The sequence below is a fragment of the Lucilia sericata genome, unplaced genomic scaffold, assembly GCF_015586225.1.
Source record: "Lucilia sericata isolate MDLA Ls3-8-SP2 unplaced genomic scaffold, ASM1558622v1 Contig000005F_arrow, whole genome shotgun sequence".
In the NCBI taxonomy this organism is placed as follows: domain Eukaryota; kingdom Metazoa; phylum Arthropoda; class Insecta; order Diptera; family Calliphoridae; genus Lucilia; species Lucilia sericata.
Genome location: NW_023994046.1, coordinates 1,250,403 through 1,270,427, shown reverse-complemented (window position 1 = coordinate 1,270,427; position 20,025 = coordinate 1,250,403). Strand labels below are relative to the sequence as shown.

The 20,025-nt window shown below is 28.8% G+C and overlaps 1 protein-coding gene across 3 annotated transcripts in view; it reads right to left on the bottom strand.

The window, feature by feature from the left end:
- LOC119600885 (transcription factor AP-2-epsilon) overlaps positions 1 to 20,025 on the bottom strand; it is a 136,921-nt gene that overhangs the window by 33,225 nt on the left and 83,671 nt on the right. For 2 of the 3 annotated variants that reach the window (XM_037951458.1, XM_037951466.1), the window contains exon 1: positions 17,823 to 18,674. The exons of the other annotated variant lie outside the window; for it this stretch is intronic. In XM_037951458.1, the coding sequence (XP_037807386.1) occupies positions 17,823 to 17,879 (57 nt within the window). In that variant the 5' untranslated portion in view covers positions 17,880 to 18,674. Of the gene's footprint in view, positions 1 to 17,822; positions 18,675 to 20,025 lie in introns of those variants that run through there. 3 annotated transcript variants of the gene reach the window in all.

Sequence of the window (20,025 nt, the reverse complement as noted above, 5' to 3'; positions counted from 1 at the left end):
TTCCTACATATGTATGTATATAAATATTTTTCAATTTAAATGGTAAAATGGAAATGTTAAGATCCAAATATAACAAAAGAACAAAACCAAAAACTAATCAACACACAAAAAATTACTTCCGACGAATTCAATTTTTTCACCCACTCTTTGGGTTTAGTGAAATTGATACCCAGATACAAAAATGCACTCACGATACTACGTCCATGAATAACTAACTGGCAGCATCCGTGTTGTGGCATATGAGTAAACGAAGGCATCCGAAAGAAGCCGTCATTCAACAACTAACCAACCAACAAGCAAGCATCCTAACATTGACGGTGCAACGGCAACTGTTGAATAGGGATGCGTTTCGCAGATGCCGTATTTGATTTAAATATGCAGATCATATTAATATATTCGTATGTAAAATATAATTTGCCAGCATAGACACATTCTCTTTATAAAGGTATGCAATCGTATGTATGAATTAGTTTCTGTTCTGACCAAGTTTTTTTTTTTTCCTTTTTACCGAGTCAATGCTCCAAACAATGTTCGACAAGACAACCTGACTTCAAGTGTGCCCATCCACATCTACAATCATAATTGCGTTTGTTTGTGGCTATAAATTAAACGAGTCGAGAAGGGCATCATGAAAAATTTAAATACTCGAACAACAGAAAAATCATAATAATAACGAAAATAAAAATATTAAAACAGAAATCTTAAGCAACGATAATCGATTTTTGTTTATTATGTTTTTGCACTTGAATACTTTATCTGCGGACAAAATAGGTCTTTCTGATGGAACATTCAACGTTCATCCTCTATCGCTTTGCAATATCTATAGGAACGTAAGTTTTAAATATATCCAGTGAATGTATAGTTTGTATAATTTAACAAAGTAGTAAAATTCATTCATAAACGTAATCACATCCAGACTCAATATTGAAAAAAATCAAAAAATAACAACTACACAGTAACATTTACAATACGAAATATAAAATTTAATATAAAGATATGTATGTATGTACATCATATTGTACATATGTATGTATGCGTATTCCAAAAATGAACTTGCTTTCCACGCTATTAGGGAGATAACTAATTTTTGACAAAAAATATACCTAATATCATGTGATAGCCAATAATAAATCAATATTGAAAATCATGTTCTCGGGTCGCTTTGTTAGAGAAACCTTTTGCACTAAATGTCTATCAGTCCGTACGACTTATGAAATCATAAAAAAAATATGAGACATTTTGGGAATCCAAATCTTGCGTCATTCTGTTAGAGTTGCTTTCGTAAATTGTTCTATTCAAAACCAGCAAAATCGCTATATGAATGTCAGAGATACATATAATCAAACTTCTGAAAAAAATAATTTATTTTCCAACAAAAGAAAAGTACTTTATAGATTTATAATTTGATATACATACATATGTATATATTCGTATATTTTTTGGATCTTTATAATATTGTTAGTCAATGTTAATTTTTATTATTCCGAAATAATTAAATCAGTAAAGAACGCATATATGACATATATTTTAGTCACCTGATATCGATTGAAAAAAAAATTAAAGAAAACCAATGCAGCTGATATGGTGAACACTGAAAATATGCGTCAGATAGAAAAAGTATCATGCTATGAACACGGATATCTGAAAAATAATAAATATTTTTTTTTGGTTATGGTTGACTTTTCATCACTTAAATATACAAATGTAGTTTCAAATCGAAATGTTTGATCAATTGCAAAATATAGGATCTGTATCTCGTTTCTGTATATTCCTCGAATCGAGAAAAAATTAAAATATAGTCTCCCAGTTTTTATCAGGGTGACTCTGATTATTTTTAAATTGTATTCATTAAAATTTAATAAGAAATGTTTGAAATCCTTGTATTCACCCTGGTTTACACAAGATGATCATGCATTTTTCGACAGATTTTCTCGATGCGAGAATTACAGAAACGGGGTACAGTACAACTTACACATTGGCATTTTAAAACATTAGTTTTGATTCGGAATGCCATTGGAGGGAGACAAGTACTTAACGCGTACAAGTAACAGATTAAGTAATAGCTTTACAAATATTTAGTTTTATTTGTTTATTCAAATTTCTTTTGTATTCGATGTTATTTTCTAGAATATTTAAATTTTTACTGAGTTATAAAATTATTAACACAAATGAACGGTATACATACATACATACATACATACATATGAATGTATGTATGTTTATATATGTACATATGTATATAAGTAAATATTAAGGTAAATTTCATTTTTTCCCGTTCATAATATTAAACATATTCTGTGGGTATGGATGGGTCTCCGTTACGTTATTGGGTATACTCTTTGCCTCCTATGTGTTGTTTTAATTCTTTATGTTGGCTTCAGTAATAACAATAACGTTTCTTCATCTCTGTCTTTTGCTGGTCACGTTTGTTTGTGCTTTGCCATGGATCAGACTTGAGATTGGCACGAGCCTACCACACGTTTGAAACTTACATACCTCATACTGTACATATGTATTTGTATGTTCAAACTTAAATTCAAACTTTAAATCTGTGTTACAGAAGTAATCTCATACATTCTAGTTAAAATTTATGTACGAACATATGTCTGTAAGCACCCAGCAAAACAAAAAATCGAAGTACTTCCAAAATAATTACATTTATTACCACTTCGAAAGTAAGTTAATTTTTTTAACATCTAAGAATGTAATGTTTAATGACTTTCAAAAAATGTAAAATAATTCTATTTTTTAAAACTGAAGGTATACATGTTATTTTGTACCAAAACTTTTTTAATTAAAAAATGTTTTTTTTTTGGGGTTTTATGTTAAATGTGTGTAATTCCTTTATTTATGTTAACATTATTCAAGTCAAATTAGTTGTATTCTATAATACTACAATTTCACTTCCAAATAACGTCCAAAGAACATAAAAATTACTTCTTGAGAAAGACTTCAAAAAAAGTACTTAATTTGGAAGTCCTTTTTTTGTATGTATATATGCTGCGTCCACCTCTTTTTACACCAGAGGTGGGCGCATCGAAATCTTTTTAAAGGTGGAAGTACACAACACGCGTTCAGGCGGCAACGCGTTTTGCGCTTTTCAAGCTTTTCGCAAGCTGCAAGTTACACACCACGCGTCATTTTGATCTTTCTTTTAATGTTTTTTAAGACTACATATTACTGTGTTAAAAATCAAATTTTAAGTTTTTGTTCATTTTTTAAATAATTCTCTTTCATTGTAGGTGAAATTTATTAAATTTTAGTTTATTCTTATTATACACAAAACAATATACAATTCTGATCAGCTGCCGACGAGTCAAAAGTTGGAAGTTGGTGAACTTTTCGCGACAGACGCGTTACAAACTGCAGTGTGTAACTTGGTAAATGAAAATACACTATTTCAACTTTTTTTGAATCTTATATTCCCTTCACCAACCTTCTTTTAATAGTTTTTATTTTCTTTTAATTTTTAGGAATTTAATTTAATTTTAAAAAATTTCAATTTATTTAATTTTTATATTTTTCTTATAATTTTACATTTTGTAGGCCTTATTCAAAAAAAAAAAAAAAATAAATAATAATAATAAATTTATAAAAGGTTAATAAAATAAAATTAGTATAAAAACTTTGTTTTATAACCCTTTTATAAAATAATTTTTTTTCTACATAAGGCGGTATATCTGCATCAATGTAGAAAAAACAATAACAAATAAAAACTGATTTCTACAAACATACAGACAGACAGCTAAATGTATATAATAATAATTTATATAATTATATGGTCGGTATATTATATTGTAGAAATTACAAAGGGAATGACAAACTGTGTAACAATTTATGATTTTATTGGATTTTAAGTAGTACAAATATTTCAGATTAACTGAAAGACATAATTTGTTTTTTAAATTATTAAGCCATGTTTTGGTATGAACGATGTTTTCGAAATATGTACATATTTATATACAAAATTAACTAGATTAGAATTCATAAAACGAAAAAAATCGTATCGGTGAAATTTAATAAAGTTTATGATATATTAATTTGCAATTAACTAAGCATTAAAAAAATTGTGTTAAAAATTTTCACATTCATTTATGAAAATATGAAATTTTGAGAAATTGTATCTTAAAATGAACTTAAGTTTAATTTTAGCTGGGAACCTCTAATTTTTATTGTACATCATTTACACGGTGCCACCTTTATAGACATATTATGTATGTATGTTCTTATGTACGCGTGGGTTCTAACTTTTTGCAATTTTTGCAAATATTAAAAATGCCATAGCAATACCTTGTAGAACATAATCAGATGTTACGGAATATGATATTATTTTTTTCGTGATCGTCAAAAAAGTTCCCGCAAGAAGCTTTGTATAACTAATAGTTTTTCTAAATGAGCAAAATAAATATTTTCCGCAACGATTTTGCAATTTTGTTACATTATCTTAAAGAGAATATTGTTCGTCATGTAATTACATAACCACTTACTTTTCAATGACTACTGTATACTGTCTGCATTACTTTTAAGCACTATTATAATCAGATACATAAGTACAGTGGACGTCCAATAGTACGTATACTCTTTATTACGAATATCCAATAATACAAATGGCAAAATTGTTGCATTGTCTACTCTAAAGTCACAATTTTTCTGTTCGATAGTACGAATAACGCATTTTTTTATGGGAATTTTGGTTTTATTTACGTATGAATGAAGTTTTTATTATGTTTTTATTTTATTATTTCGGTATCATTCACCTTAAGCTCAGTAATTTTGAAGTTTTTTGTATTTATTACAAGTGTTTTGTATTTTTAAAAATCCTATACATACAATTTACTGCATGTATATTTACAAATCCACAATTATTTAGTGTTAATTTATTTTATTGGAATTTTGATGACCCAAGAGAAGAAATTAAATTGGATGATAACGCCAATGAGGAAAGTATTTTATTAGTTCCCGACAATAACTCTGCTGAGAACAATATTGAAGCCTCAAAAGCGCTGTTATTGAAAAAGCCGTAAACATCATTTTACAATGTAATAAACATCGATGTTAAATGATGGATTTTTTAATAAGTAAAATTATATTTATATACATATGTATGTATGAACTGTTAATTTTGAAAGTAGTGTGACTCCACATTCCAAACAATGGGTTTAAGGATAACTATTCTAATTTTTAAGAGAAAATTATAAATTAGAGAATTGTGGTATATTCCATTCAAGTTTCTAATAAAAGTTTTATGTAATCTGAACATTTTAATACATTTTAGAACACATATGTAAATTGCAAATTGTCTTTGGCACACATCTTTTTAAAAACATTAGAATTTAAAACCTTCTACATATATCTTATTTCAACCATTGGACTCACGATAATTTCAAAATTAACAATTCATATACGTAAATATGTCCCTTTTATGCCTGTTTATGTGCAAGAAATTTATTTAAATTAATACACATTTATTATATTTTGTTCCGTTATGTAATTTTTCATGAAAAATAAAACAAAAATAAATAAAATCCAATATTTTATGTGTATTATTTGAATTTAAACATACAAAATGTGTTGTTCAATAATACGAATTTTTCGGTATTACGAAAGGGCCTGACACTATATAATTCGTACTAGTGGACGTCCACTGTAGTTTGTTTTGAGTTTTGATAATTTATTTGATCGCGGACTAACAGCTGTTTTTCGTTGTTTTTACACACACAGAAAGAAAGTGAATTATTTGACGCATAATAAAATAACTAAGCAGTGGTGTTGTGAGTAAGACAGCGAACTAAAGAACAAAAACAAAACTTTTGAACTCCTTATTTGAATTTATTTAAGTAGTGATTTGTATGCGATCGTGGTAAGTACTTGTCTACTCTTGCGCTTTTTTAGCTTTTTAACTCATTACTTTTCAATGCAAGTATCAATATCAAATAAATCGCAATAATATTGCAAAAAAATAGAAATTGTTTGATGCGAGAAATTAACTTAAAAATTATGTTTTTGATATCAGGGCAGTCTTGGCAATAAGGTATATTGTGGTATTTTACTCAAAAGTGCCCAAAAATATGAATTATGCTTGAATGGGTCTCTTTTTGTTCATTAATTGGTGTAAAATTTTAGCGAAATCGGATTATGGGAACCCGTGCCGGAAATCGATTGAAAAGTGTAAAATTGGGTAAAAAATAGGACTTTTTTAATTTCTTCAAAAATACCAATAAAATTTTAAATTTTTAAAATTTCAACCAAATCGATATATTGTGGGCTCCGTTTGTCTTTATGTGTATCGACAATTCATAATTTGTCCCATAAATAACGAAGATATGAGCAAATAAAATAATAAGATTTTTAAAAAATTTAATAAAATTTTTTAAAATTAAATTAAACAAAATAAAAAAAGGTTTAACAGTTATCTCAATACCCACATACTCGGATATGTTGTTAATTTTCGAAGTGACTTAAAATTAGGGGTGCTGTTACAGAATGATATAAAAATTTGAAAACTTAAGATTTAACAATCCTTTGTTTGCAAACAAATTCCCTACTAATGAAAACAAAAATGTTCGATATTAGTTCAATGATCGATTTTAGTTCATAATATATATCTTGTTCAATTATCTTTCTTCTTCTAAGATTAATAGCTTCTTGAAATTAAAATTTTACAAAGTCTAATCCTACATAATGTATCTAGTTATTTTGGATATAACATTTTTGTTAATAGGAAAACAAACCATATGATACCCTACACCAGTTATGAATATAAAATGTGATTTATTTTTCATAATAAATCATTTATCTTCTATTACCTTGTTCCGATACATTTAAGCAATTTATGGATAAAAAACTAATTTTCTGAAAGGGGCTTTATATGGGGGCTAGGGGCAAATATGTATGTTCAAAAAATATTTAAATCATTGTAATTACATTAGTTGTAATATACATATCTAATTAATACCCTAGATCCATGATCGGCAACTCCTATACACTGTGTATTTTGGTCGTTACTAAATCTACACAGACTACTCACACGCATAGAAAACACAATTCAGTCTCATATGAGCTGTCATTGAAGGAGGTTGTGTTGTCGCTCGTTTCTTGCTTTTGCAATGAAAATGAACGAAAATATATTAATGCAGGGATAGATAATTCTAATTATTGTTGCACTTTTTTTAGCATCTGTACTACATATTAAGTAGTTTTTAGAATTATAAACATTTTTAAATGTTTTTTCTTGCAACTAAAGTAGCAAATTACAATAATTTACCAAAATATATATACTTTTCCCTTAATAGGTATATATTTTATTAAAAATTTAGTTAAAAAGCTCATATTTCTATTTCAATATTTAAAATAAATATGTGCAAAAAGCCCAAAAAAATATGTGCTACTTTTAAACTACAAAATATTAGTTTTGTTTTAGATTAATATTATTTCTAAATTTCAGTTTTCCAAGCATGACTTGTTGTGAAGATGAGAGTACAACAATTTCTCATTTCTTGTTTTTTCGCTCTTACATTTATACAAGTGCAAAATGTGATAGTATATGTCTGCCGATCGCTGCCCTAGATGCATACATATAAATATCCTTATGTTAGAGGGATTTACGTCTACATCAGTTATTTATGCAGAATACCTTCGTGATATTGGTGTTTATAAGTGAATTTTGACCATCAAGTCATTTGAAGGGTCAAAAAAGGCGCGATCATTACGGTTGTATGGGGGCTGTACGAAATAATGGACTTATTTTAACCATTTTCGTCCTTGGGTCAAAAGAAGAGTTTGTGCCAAATTTTATAAAATTATCTTGGAAATTACGACCTGCATAGTGCGCACAAGGTTTACATAGACGGACGGACATAGCTAAATCGACTCACTATAGTGGTGTAGGGTATAAAAAGCTGTATGACATACCCGGGTAGGTTGGGCATTGAACAACATGAAGTTGCTGTGGTATAGACAAGACGGTTAATTTTTTTTTAATAAAATACGTATTACATTTTTTAAAACACACTACAGCGAAGGGCATTCCTATAAGTTTTGGCAAAGCTGAATTCAGAAATCTTACTTGTTTTAGTCGATTTTTTTCCAGTGGCAAATTAACAAATACCAAAACGAAACCAAATTTAGAGAATATTCTGATAGGGTGATAAATTTTTGGGACACCTTTTATACTGAATATGTATTTAAATGTTGCATATGTATCTTTTTTAAACCCCTCGTGAAGACTTTTTTAATTGCCTCATCAATTGTCTATCAACTGAAATTATTATTGCGTTCACAAATCGCACAAGTTTTTTTAATACTCTGCACTTTTGTGAACATTGATTGACGCTGAATGCACTGCACGCAAAAATAATGATCCTTTGATTTAATGCGTTATAAATTTATGGGGAGTTCCATAGATGTTGTTCAATTTGTATATTCGGGAATTTATTTTTATGTGGATATTTCGAAAAATAATTAACTGGCATTAAATAGAAATAATTGACATTAGAATGATTAACATAATACACTTGAAAATATACATATGTAAATAATAATGTGTTAAGAGTTTTGTATACATACATATGTATGTATGGATATAAATTTATTTTATTTTTTTTAATATAATATTTTATTAAATTAAATGCATAATAGTAGGTATGGATTAAATGCATAAATGTATGTATTAAATGCATAAATGTATGTATGGATATAAATTTATTTTATTTTTTTTAATATAATATTTTATTAAATTAAATGCATAATAGTAGGGAGCAACGAATACACGTTTCTCATTTGCGAATTATACGCTTACAAAAGAATGTCGTATAATGTCGCTACAATTTTAGTTGGAATTTCACTTCTATTTCACAAAACTGCGGCAAATCTTACTCTCCCTTTCGTGTTAATGGTATTTTTTAAATAATTTGTATTTATGTTCAAACGCGTTATATATATCCTACATCGGACCTCATCGAAAAACACTTGAATATCCACAATTCACCTATAAACACTAATATCTCGATAAAATTCAGCAAAAATAAATTTTATGTAAAATAAATCCATCCAACGGACGGTCTATATTTGTTTCTAAACCCCTCTTTCTGAATTTGAGTTTTCGTCAATAAATTGTTTAAATACATACATATATTGGAATCAAGGTAAAATTTAACATAAATTCATTATTGTGAAAAATAAATCAGATATGGTTGAGCACACTCTACTGTACTTTCTAACTTGTTTTATTAAAATTGACCAAATTGAAACGTCCACATTTAACCCTAGACCGTACATAATGCTACTTTCAGAATATTTGGAAATTATTTTACTTAAATTAAGTAACAACATTTAATGGCATAAATTTATATCAACATAAATCAAAAAAGTTAAACAACCAAATGTAATGGCTTTCAATTGTAATTACTTACCTATCAACATATTTTTCAATGTCTACTACATATCGTCTTTATTACATAGAAGTAGTCTAATAAGGTATTACTAATAATGTGTTATATAAATACTTTATAGTTCATTAGTCATCTTGCCAGTACAGATATAAAAGCTTTATACATACTTTTTTTCATGCGATTTATAATAACTACTTTTTCTAATTACTTGTAATTATTTGTGGTAAGTACTTACCACCAATGACATCACCTTGTTAAAATAATGACTTAAAATGCTATTTTGTAAGTAAATTTTAGCATTTCAACCCCTTACATGGTAATGAACGTTTGTTACGGAAGTTATGTTATAAATATAAATAATTAAAAAAAATCAATAATATCTTCTCGTTTATACATAGAGGATTCTAAGGATCATAAATATTTTCAAACCGATTTTTTTCTTAACATTTATAAATATGAATCGGTATTTGATTTTTTAAAAAATAAAAGAAAACTAAAAATTATCAAATGTACAATTTCATTAAAACGATCCTAATGATATACATAGTTATTTTTATGCTACTTTGTATGTAAGAATATATGTATGTACGTACATATTTGTGGTGGGAATTATTCGATTATTTTTTTTTAACAAAATGTAAACTCGTAAATACATATGTACATATGCTATATGTATGGTTGTTTCTACAATTATAATATACTATATATTTCTATACGTATGTAGATATGTATGTATTTGTTTTTGGACTCTTATTGCAGACAAAACGCCACCGCACGCAAACTGTATCTGTATGTGGCTAATTCTCATAAATTATTTTTTGGCAACGCATCACGCAAGTGTATCGATGACTTTTTTCTACAAATTCGTGTTTAAGTTGTTGTTATTTTTCTTTGGTCGGTGCTTGTTCAGGCTACTTTTGTTGTTGGAATTATTGCAAAAACGCAAAAAAACTAATGTTGTGCTGATGTTTGTGGGCGACGACTTACGCTCTGCCCTGTTTTGGCGTTTCTTTTCTTGTGCTCTATTTTTTGTTGTTGATGAAGAGTTTTGTATGAGATTTCTTTTTAATAGTGATTCAAATTTGATTTAGTTTTTGCAAAAAGAAAATTCCAAGAAGATGACCAGGACAGCGTATAATTTGGCTAATTGAATGGGGGTGGGAATCGAAACTCAAAGAAGTTTAAACGAGTTTCAACATTAACGACGTATATTAGAGAATAAGAATGTAAATTTTGCAGACACGACTTTATGAAGGCCTTAATAGTGGTACCGATAAAAGAGAATTTTTTAATTTTGTATACACAGAGTATGTGTCAAGCGTTTGCAAAGTACTTCGAGATGTAAATATTTTCGAAAAATAAATAGAAACATTTTATAAACTAAAAATAAAATCTCAATTATTAAATATAGTTTCCTATAAAATAAAATATGTATGTTAAAATTGTATAATGCACAAATCGAATACGAGGAGTCAGACACCTTGCTAACTCTTATTTACCATGGGCTTGTCCTGTGGCTAGTCTAAAGAACAGTATGTTGAACTATGTATAAAAACATTATAATAAATAAGAAAAATACATATTATTAACCAGGAACAGTAAATAATAAATAAATATATTTACCCCCTTATTCACAAACAATATTTTTATTTTATAAAAGGTTTATAAACAAAATTTCCATACAAAATCTAATTTATAAACTGTTTATAAAATAAAAATTTTGTTTGTGAATAAGGGGGTTAGTGTTTATAAAAAACCGACATTTGGAAAAACCGGGTTTTCGGTTAACCGAAAATTGACCATTTCTAGAAAACCGGTTAACCGAAATGTTTGGAAATCTTTAAAATATTATAATATTTAGTTGAAAAATGTCATTTTGCGAAATATTATGAATTACTTAATAAGATATATGCACTTTTTAGTATAGATATGTACATTAATATATAATAAGAAAACAAACTTATACAGATCTGAAGATATTATTGATTCATTAGGTATATGGAAGTTGCCATAGGAGGGATAAATAGACCTTTGAATATATAATACATACATATTAATAAAAAATTGTATGTCCAGGACTATCAAGTATAAATAGTGTTCAGGCTTTCGACGATTCATCGGGAACGGAAGTAGACGACTGTCTCAACATAGACATTGAGCCCCTGCTTTAATTGTGACCTCCCTCCGCTCGCTACGCTTGTGGTTGTTCAAATTACTGTGAATATTGACAGGTGTCAATCAACCTAAGCGCCATTACAGTTTGTGAAAAACCCCAGCAGCATAAATTCTCGGACAACGACAACAACCCTTATGTTTCGATAAATAAAGTCCGTTTTGAGAGCGTTTGAGGAACTTCTCGATTTTTATTATACTCACGCAGTAAACAAGTAAGTGCATCCTGCATTTTATCATCAAAGTTATTTATTCGTCTTAATAAATAACACATTTCTTCATATAATGGTTGGAATTTGTTTAAATAGTTAATTTTTTATTGGCCAACTTTTTACTAATTTCCTGATTGTCTGAAATTGTAAATCTCCATTTTATATACATAATATATGTTTGACATTTCCTAACATTTGTTTAACAATCTTAGGTCTGTTTTCATATGCACAAACGGAAAATAATATTGAGAATTATCTATTCAAAATTTTTAAAAGTCACAATAAAAAATCAAAGAAAACATCCAATTTGTAGTAAAAATTAGATTTTTTTGAAACCGGTTAACCGAGACTCAAAAACCGTATAACCCGGTTAATCGAATAAAGTAAAAACCGTTTTTCGGTTAAACGGTTAATAAACACTTAATATATTTTTGGGGCTGATTTTTATAATGTGCTATACTTTTTAATTTTTTGATTTTAAAATGGGCAAGCAATATCTGTCCACACTTTCATATAGCCCCCATACTGAACATACCCCCAATAGAAGGCCACCCTTCAGAAAATTATTTTAACGTTCACAACTGGTCTAAAAGTACCAGAACAAATTCGATGGAAGATTTTATTTTCTGAGGATTGGACCATATTTGATCATATCCGTCATTTAAGATCCCCTTTAAAAAAGACTCTATCGCTCAAGCAAATCTCCCTATTTAATTTTAAAAGAATCGGTCTATAATCAATCCAACCTGCCTTATAAGGTCGCCTTCCAAAAATGGCTTTAAACCTAATAACTAGAATAAAAGTAGCAGTAATGCAATGAAATTCTACAGGAACAAGTTTTATAGAAACAAAAATCTTCCTACTTAATAATTGACACTACTCCCCAGAAAAACTAACCGAAACCTCCATGTAAGATTGCCTTTATAAAATAATTTTAACGCTCATCACTGCCTTAAAAATCCACCAGTATAGAAACAGAGTTCGCCTTAAACCTAAAAAATGGATATGTACATGTTGAAATTGTTAAGTGGCCCAACCCATGTCGTCCGATCGGGATGAAATTTTTAGTAGTTTAGATATAATTTTTCAACAAAAAAGTTTGTTCCAAAATTTGTTCTTCAATCTTTCGAAAAAATATTTTATCTAATTTATAGAAAAAATTGCGTAAAATTGGTTCAAAATTACGCCCGATATTTTAAAAAATGTAGGTCAAGGTATGGCAAAAGGTTTAAATTTAAATTTTCAAATGGCTTGAAAATGTTAAATGTTAAAAGCACACTTTCAGAAAATATAAACATCTTTTAAATCGGATGGAAAACACAAAAATGATACCCGTTTAAAAATGTACACCTCCAAGGTGGCTTAATTTGAGCCCACATTGCACTGACCCTGTAGAAGTTATGGGGACTATTTTCAAAATGTAAAATGTAATGCTCCTTAACTACGCCTATGTCCCAATTGAACCAGCCGTTCCGAAATGCCAGAATAATTTTCAGAAATGTGATTATGCCCCATTGTGCATAATGCAGAACATTTATAGTTGTCTGCGAAATCAAATAAAAAATATTTTATTCTTGAGGTTAGCATATTGAGGGCATTTACAATATCGACGGTATGAGATTTTATTTTGACATGTTACATACCGCCGAAAAGGTTAATTTGTCTAGTATATAATTATAAATATATTTTATTTTTTATGTTTTAGAATGACTTATATAAAAAAGGAAGTTAAATATTTTCATTTCAAATAAAAAAAATTATTTTGCAAAAAAGGCCAATTTTTAAAATTTTTTTTTAATTTTTTAAAATATTTTTTTTCGAAGAAATAGCTATCCAAATATATGTTTTGCAAAAATGTCAAGCTTTAACCCACTGTATCTCAGAGGATTCTTGAACAGTCTTGTTTAAATTTCATTCCGATCGGAAGACATCTGTTTCAAAAATCGGGTCACTTGACATGAAATCCTCATATTAATTGGTAGAATTAGTCCCATACTAAAATGTGTTATTGCCTTGTATAGATTTTACAAAATATCGGGGGTTTTTTAATTCATCTTTTTAGGAATTGACGTAAGTAGATCAGTTGAATACTATTATGTCATAAGCCGAGTTTTAGGCAAAGCATCCATGCTTCAATTTATAACATCATTTTGGTAATAAGTGCAAAATTACAATTATTTTGATAATTGAAACGTATCTTCAGGTTTTTCTGCTTATTTTTTATTTTTGTTTATTTTTAAAGTTTATGTAAGTATATTATTATATTTTTATAATTTTATTTTAGAATAAACTTTTAAGCGCTTTTCTTAATGAATTTTTAAAAAGTGATAGAGAATTAAATTAATTTAGGCTCAGTTTTCATTATTAAGCTACAGTAGTTCCTCTAATAACATAATAGTTTGCAAATCTAATTACTTTTGCGTAAAAAGATTTACTTCTAAAAATCAATTAATCAATCCCTAAAATCAGTAGTCGAGTTGAAAGGGTATATTTTAGGGTGTACATTAGGGTAATTACTTTTTTGGGAGGCAAAATATCACGCTATTTTTTAAGTCAATTCGGTGAAAAAAACTTCCCGCACCGAACGCAATTTCTGGAATGCTTTTGTGCGTTATTTTTACTAAAATGATTTTAATAATTTTCATATAAAAGTATACAATGTTTTCGCGATTTGTTAGAAATTTTATAAAAAGGGTTTAAAGACAAGGTTTTGCTATAGTATTTTTGATATTTGCAAAAAGTCATAACCTAATGTACGTTAAGGTGTCCCGTGGACCACTTTTTAGGAGGAATACCTCTAAAACGATGCGTTTTAATGTATTAAATACGAGAAAAATAAAAGGTCCTCAGTTCCCTAAATGCGATTAAAAAACTTAATCTCAGTACAATATGTTAAAAAAAAATGTTCTGCAATCTTTTCGAATTGGGTGTAAAAAATTCCGTAATTTTGAGCTTATTGCTGGAAAAATAATTAAAATTTTTGTTAGTGTAATTCTGGTCCTCTCGTGTCAAGTGACCCAACTCAAAAAATCGATTTGGATGAAATTTGCACCAGTACTATTGGATAGTCAGACACATAGGTGAAGAACTTTATCGGTCAAGTACTGCCGGAGTTGGAGATGATAAAAATTAGACATTTTGATCATACAGGGTTTTTTTCAAATGAGTGTAACTTTTCAACAATTGGTCCTAGGAATAATTGTCCAAAGAAGTTTAGATAGATATTTCTTTACTGTTTACAATTTTTTTTTTTTTTTAATTTTAAAAATATATATGTATATATTTTAGAAATATGCAAAATATATGCATTTTAAAACAAAATATGCAATTTATGCATTTACAACAAAATATGCAACAACAAATCGATGCCATTTTGTGGCAAATTCTTTGATTCGAAAAGAAAACTACTTAAAAGTTATTTTGAGTTACTGACTACAAACATACATTTGCATACAAATCCTTGCTCTGCTCATCACTAATAGATATTGGAATTATTAAATGTATGTATTAGGGTATTCAATTATTCGCGTTTCTGACTTATTCGGTTTATTTGACAAATAACTATTTGCGGTTTTATGTTATGCCGGTTTATAATCGGATAATTCAAAAAAAAAAAAATAATAATAATAATAATAATAATTATGTTGCTTATTTATAATTCTTCACTTTGAGTTCAAATCTATGTATATTTTTTAATTAAGTTATTTCTCAAATATTCGAAACCGATCGACGATTAATCGTTTGAATACCCTAGTATGTATACTGTTAGCTCTTAGTAAGATAGTTTTAAAGGAAGATGTACATATTTTACATTAAATCCGAAGAAATAGACCTAGGCCTTAACTAATTTTTAGTTTAAAAATAACAAAGTTACAATTTGTCGATTTTTGGAAAATTTAAAAATATTTAATCATTTATTTTGAGCAATGTTTCAATATATAAAACATTCTAAGTCGAAAAAGTGAATTTTGAGTTTTAAGCTGTTTATAACAGATTAAACAAGTACAAACACGTTATGTAAAATAACTCAGTTTTAAAATATATTCAGAATGTAATAAGAACATTAGAAAATAAATACATAGAATTAAGGAATAATATTTCTCTAAACTCAAAGTTGACAGAATATCGGATAAAAATAATCGGTACATATTTTTAGAACTCTATATATATAGAATTCTTATATTCTCTGATTTTTTTAAAAAAATTTACGATTATTTTAAATTTTATCGAGAAAGTTTTTTTCAAACATAAACCGTTTTGAAACGATGAAAAGTTAGCGGTATAGGTATTTAAACTTATTTCGGTAACTGTATTTTAGTGGTATCGGTATTTTAAATTATTTCAGTAACGGTATTGGTATTTTAGCTTACTTCGGTAACGGTTTCATAGGGTTATCGCAATTTTGGCTTGTTTCGGTATCGGTAATTTAGATATAACGATATTTATACTTATTTCGGTAACGGTTGTGGTGCTGAAAAGGCATTTAAGCGGTAACGATAATGGTTGAAAACCTGCTCTTCTCTCGATGTCGTAATACTTTTACGGAAAAGGATCCAAGTTACTTGTGTAGAAGAACAGAAGAGGCTCAATCGATAGGCCTTAAAGTTAACCCGACGAAGATGGAAGCTTGTTTTTACACAAGAAAGAACAAATTTTTAAGTATATTGAACACAGAGTTAAGTACTTAGGAGTAATCCTTGACCTGAAACTAAAATGGAGACATCACAAAAGGATAGGATCAACAAGGCGCATCGGTACTGGGCGCTATGTAGAAGAAGAATAGGCATGAAATGAGGCATTAGTAATCATAAGATATGAGGCGGCACTTACGGCCGAACGGCTCATAACTTTTGGTAAACTCGCCAAAAGCGGTTATAACACACGTCATAAATGTATTCTGAACACTTTGGAAGGCTATACACAATCATTGGACGTGCCCGACACCAGACACATAATATGTAGCAAACTTTGAAACACTGACCCCAGATAGAATGTCTTGGTCAAGCGGAACATTAGAGCAAATATCTGTAGAAATCCGTTGCTTGATGGATGGCTCTAAATAGTGTTCCCCCTTGGGTTCTATATACCTAATCACAACCAGCAATAACGGAATGCGTAAATTGGATTAGAATAAATATTGCGCCCATATTTACTAGGGAGATCGACTAGGGTTTCAGCTGGTTTTTTCTGTTTTACTACTTTCTGCTTTTTCTAAATATTGATTTTTATAATATCGAATAACCCGGTTTTTTTAAACCCCGGTTTCTAATTTGCTTTGTATTTAACAGATACTTAAATTGAATATTTGCCGACAGCCAGAAGGCGATATCAGATGAGTTAAATATAAGACCGAATTTTATTGTAAGAAAGCTTTACTCTTCCAGAGGTAAGCTTTACATCATATGGGTACCAAGCCACTCGGGAGTAGTCGACAACGAAAGACCGAATGTAATAGCTTTAAAGGGAAGGGAGCTCGAGGTAGTTAACGCAAAACCATTTGACGCAATGAGGGCAGAATTAAAAATATGGGTGAGTGAACCCTATAAGGCCTCTTGAAATAATGAAACGGTGGATATAACCACAAAGATCATATGGGTCGACCCTAACGAGAGCAGGACGAGAAGCCAAAATAATAAAGTCTGAGGTAGTATGATGGTACGTATTCTGAGTGGACACATAGGATTACTGGCACAGCCATACAAAACTGGACGTGCGGATTCAGATGCCCAGAAATGACAGGAGTACTTAAGTGTAGTTGCATTGCTAAATCCTAATCAGGTTTTTCAGATATCGTGTCATAATAACTAAAAAATACCCGTTTTTGGCTATATTTGAATCTTTATAACAGCGCTAAGACATTGTTTGATAAAATCTGTTATGTCATCTGAAAGCCCAATCTTTCTCCCTATTAACTGCAAGGTTCTTCGAGATATCTTAACCTAAAGCTTGGAACAACCACAAAATGCACTTTAAACACTCTGAGCGTCGGAACTATTTTCATATTCGTCTTGAGAAGACGTAAAAAAGTGCAATATTGATAGAAACTTACCATCATAAATTTTTGATCCTCAAATTGATGATCATTAGTTCGGTGTAGGATGTGCATTTGAATTTAATTAGTTGTTTAACTTTTGATGATCAAATTAATTTAATAATCGATGTATTAATTGGCTTGCTAAAGGAATATTGAATAAAATCCGCAAATTTCTTACTTTATTTTTGTATTTTTGGTTTCATTTATGCAATTGCTGGTACGTTTTTTTTTTCTAAATGGTATTTGTACGAGTATTTTTAAAATTATTATTATAGTTGTTTTTTATTAAAAATATCACAACAGCATGTTCGATTGATTTTTACGAATACTATATAAAATTCATAATAAATCTTTCGTTAAAAAAATATTACATATTTGTACGAATCATTATGAAGTATTATTATAAGATTTATGTAGATTACAAATAAATTTATATTTGTCACACACAGTAACGATTAAACAGGTACGCGCGACTTTATGTATGTATGGAAATTTTGACGGAAATTGTCACAGATTGGTTATAATAAGGCAACAATGTATGTGTATACAATTGTAGTGTGTTTTTGTTTAGATTTAACTGCGTATGTGTGTATCCATGAGATGTTTTGCATTCCAAATATATAGAATTGTATTTGTATATTCGTCACACTGGATACTGAAAATGTATTTAGATTTCTTTCGAAGGTATATTTGTTAATTTAATTTTAAACACTTTATATTTTTTGATTCGATGACAAGTGAAAGAACATTTTAGTAAGTCTTTTTTTCTTGTATTTTCTTTTGTTTTGTTTAAATTTATTTGATTTTATTTTACTGATTTAATAGACACAAATGATGGTACGACCCGTAAACGAAATGCCCTTGCGCAGCCACAGACGGTAGTTTTCGACTGAAGCTCAGTTTTCTGGTTGGACATAAAAACCTTCAGGGTATGTAAGTAAATGCTGTATGCATTGTTTTCTGGCTGCTCAGCGGACAAACATAAACAAGCTCACACTAGTACAAACGTATCGCCGGAGTTTTTAACAATACAAAAAATCCTAAAGACCGACATGCCAACTACTACCCAACCCGAACTATTTCTCTGGTGGTGGTTATGGTGGTGATTGCTTTTGTTAAAAACAACAAAAAAATTTAAATAAGAACGATGAGATACATACCTCGCAGATATTTATTTGCTCTTTTTTCTTTTCCTTTTTTATTTGGCTTTAATGCAGAGAACAAATTTTATTACATTTAAGAGAGTTGCAATGGTTGAAAAACATCTCTTAATTTTATATAAATACATATGTATATATGTATGTCATTTAGATGCAGACATGGGAAATTTGAAATTATCTATAATTTAGATTTTAAAATATTTTCAGAGTTTTTTGTCAAGCCTCGATATGTTGCTTTTAATATGCTTTTTAAAAATATCCAAATATTTATGTAATACTGATTTTTACAAAATTATGTTATAAAAAAAATCGAACTTTTAAAGAAAGTAAAGAATATCCCAAGAAAACTTACGTTGAAAAGTAATGAGTTAAAAAGCTAATTAAACCACTCTTCACCACTTAGTCGTTGGCATCTTATTTCATTATTGTATAACGTCTATGACACTGGAGGTAAGTACTTCGCTTACAAAGAAGGACTTCTGTACAAACATGCAGTTAAAAAGTTTTATTTTAAGCAAAAAAAAAAAAAAAAAAAAAATGCCGACACAGGATATGAACTTGGTCATAAAGCGTGTAGTCCACTGTCTACTCACAACACCACTGCTAAGTTATTTTATTGGGCTTCAATTAATGATTTCACTTACAAATGCTATTTTCTTTTTTGTTTGTGTAAAAAAGCTTTATGCAAGTCATTACCAGTCTGTTGAAAAGTAATGCAGATGGTGTGTAGTGTTCATAGATATGTAAGTTGTTGTGTAAGTACATAAATATGATCCAATTAATTTACATACATAAAAGTAATGATTTCGTTAACTTAAATTAATAACATGTACTAGCAAAAACTTGGTAATGACTAGGGAAGCCATATGCGAATACATGTTTTTATAATGTGTATTATGGATTCATGGACAAAATATTTATACATTTTAGAACAATTTAAGAATTCTGGCATCGATTTGTTAGCACAAGCCTGTCACGTACCTCAAATTGTTGTTAACGATTATCTTACAATTTGTTTAGATCTCTCGAGAGAATAATATGGTAGTCGTGAGTACGAT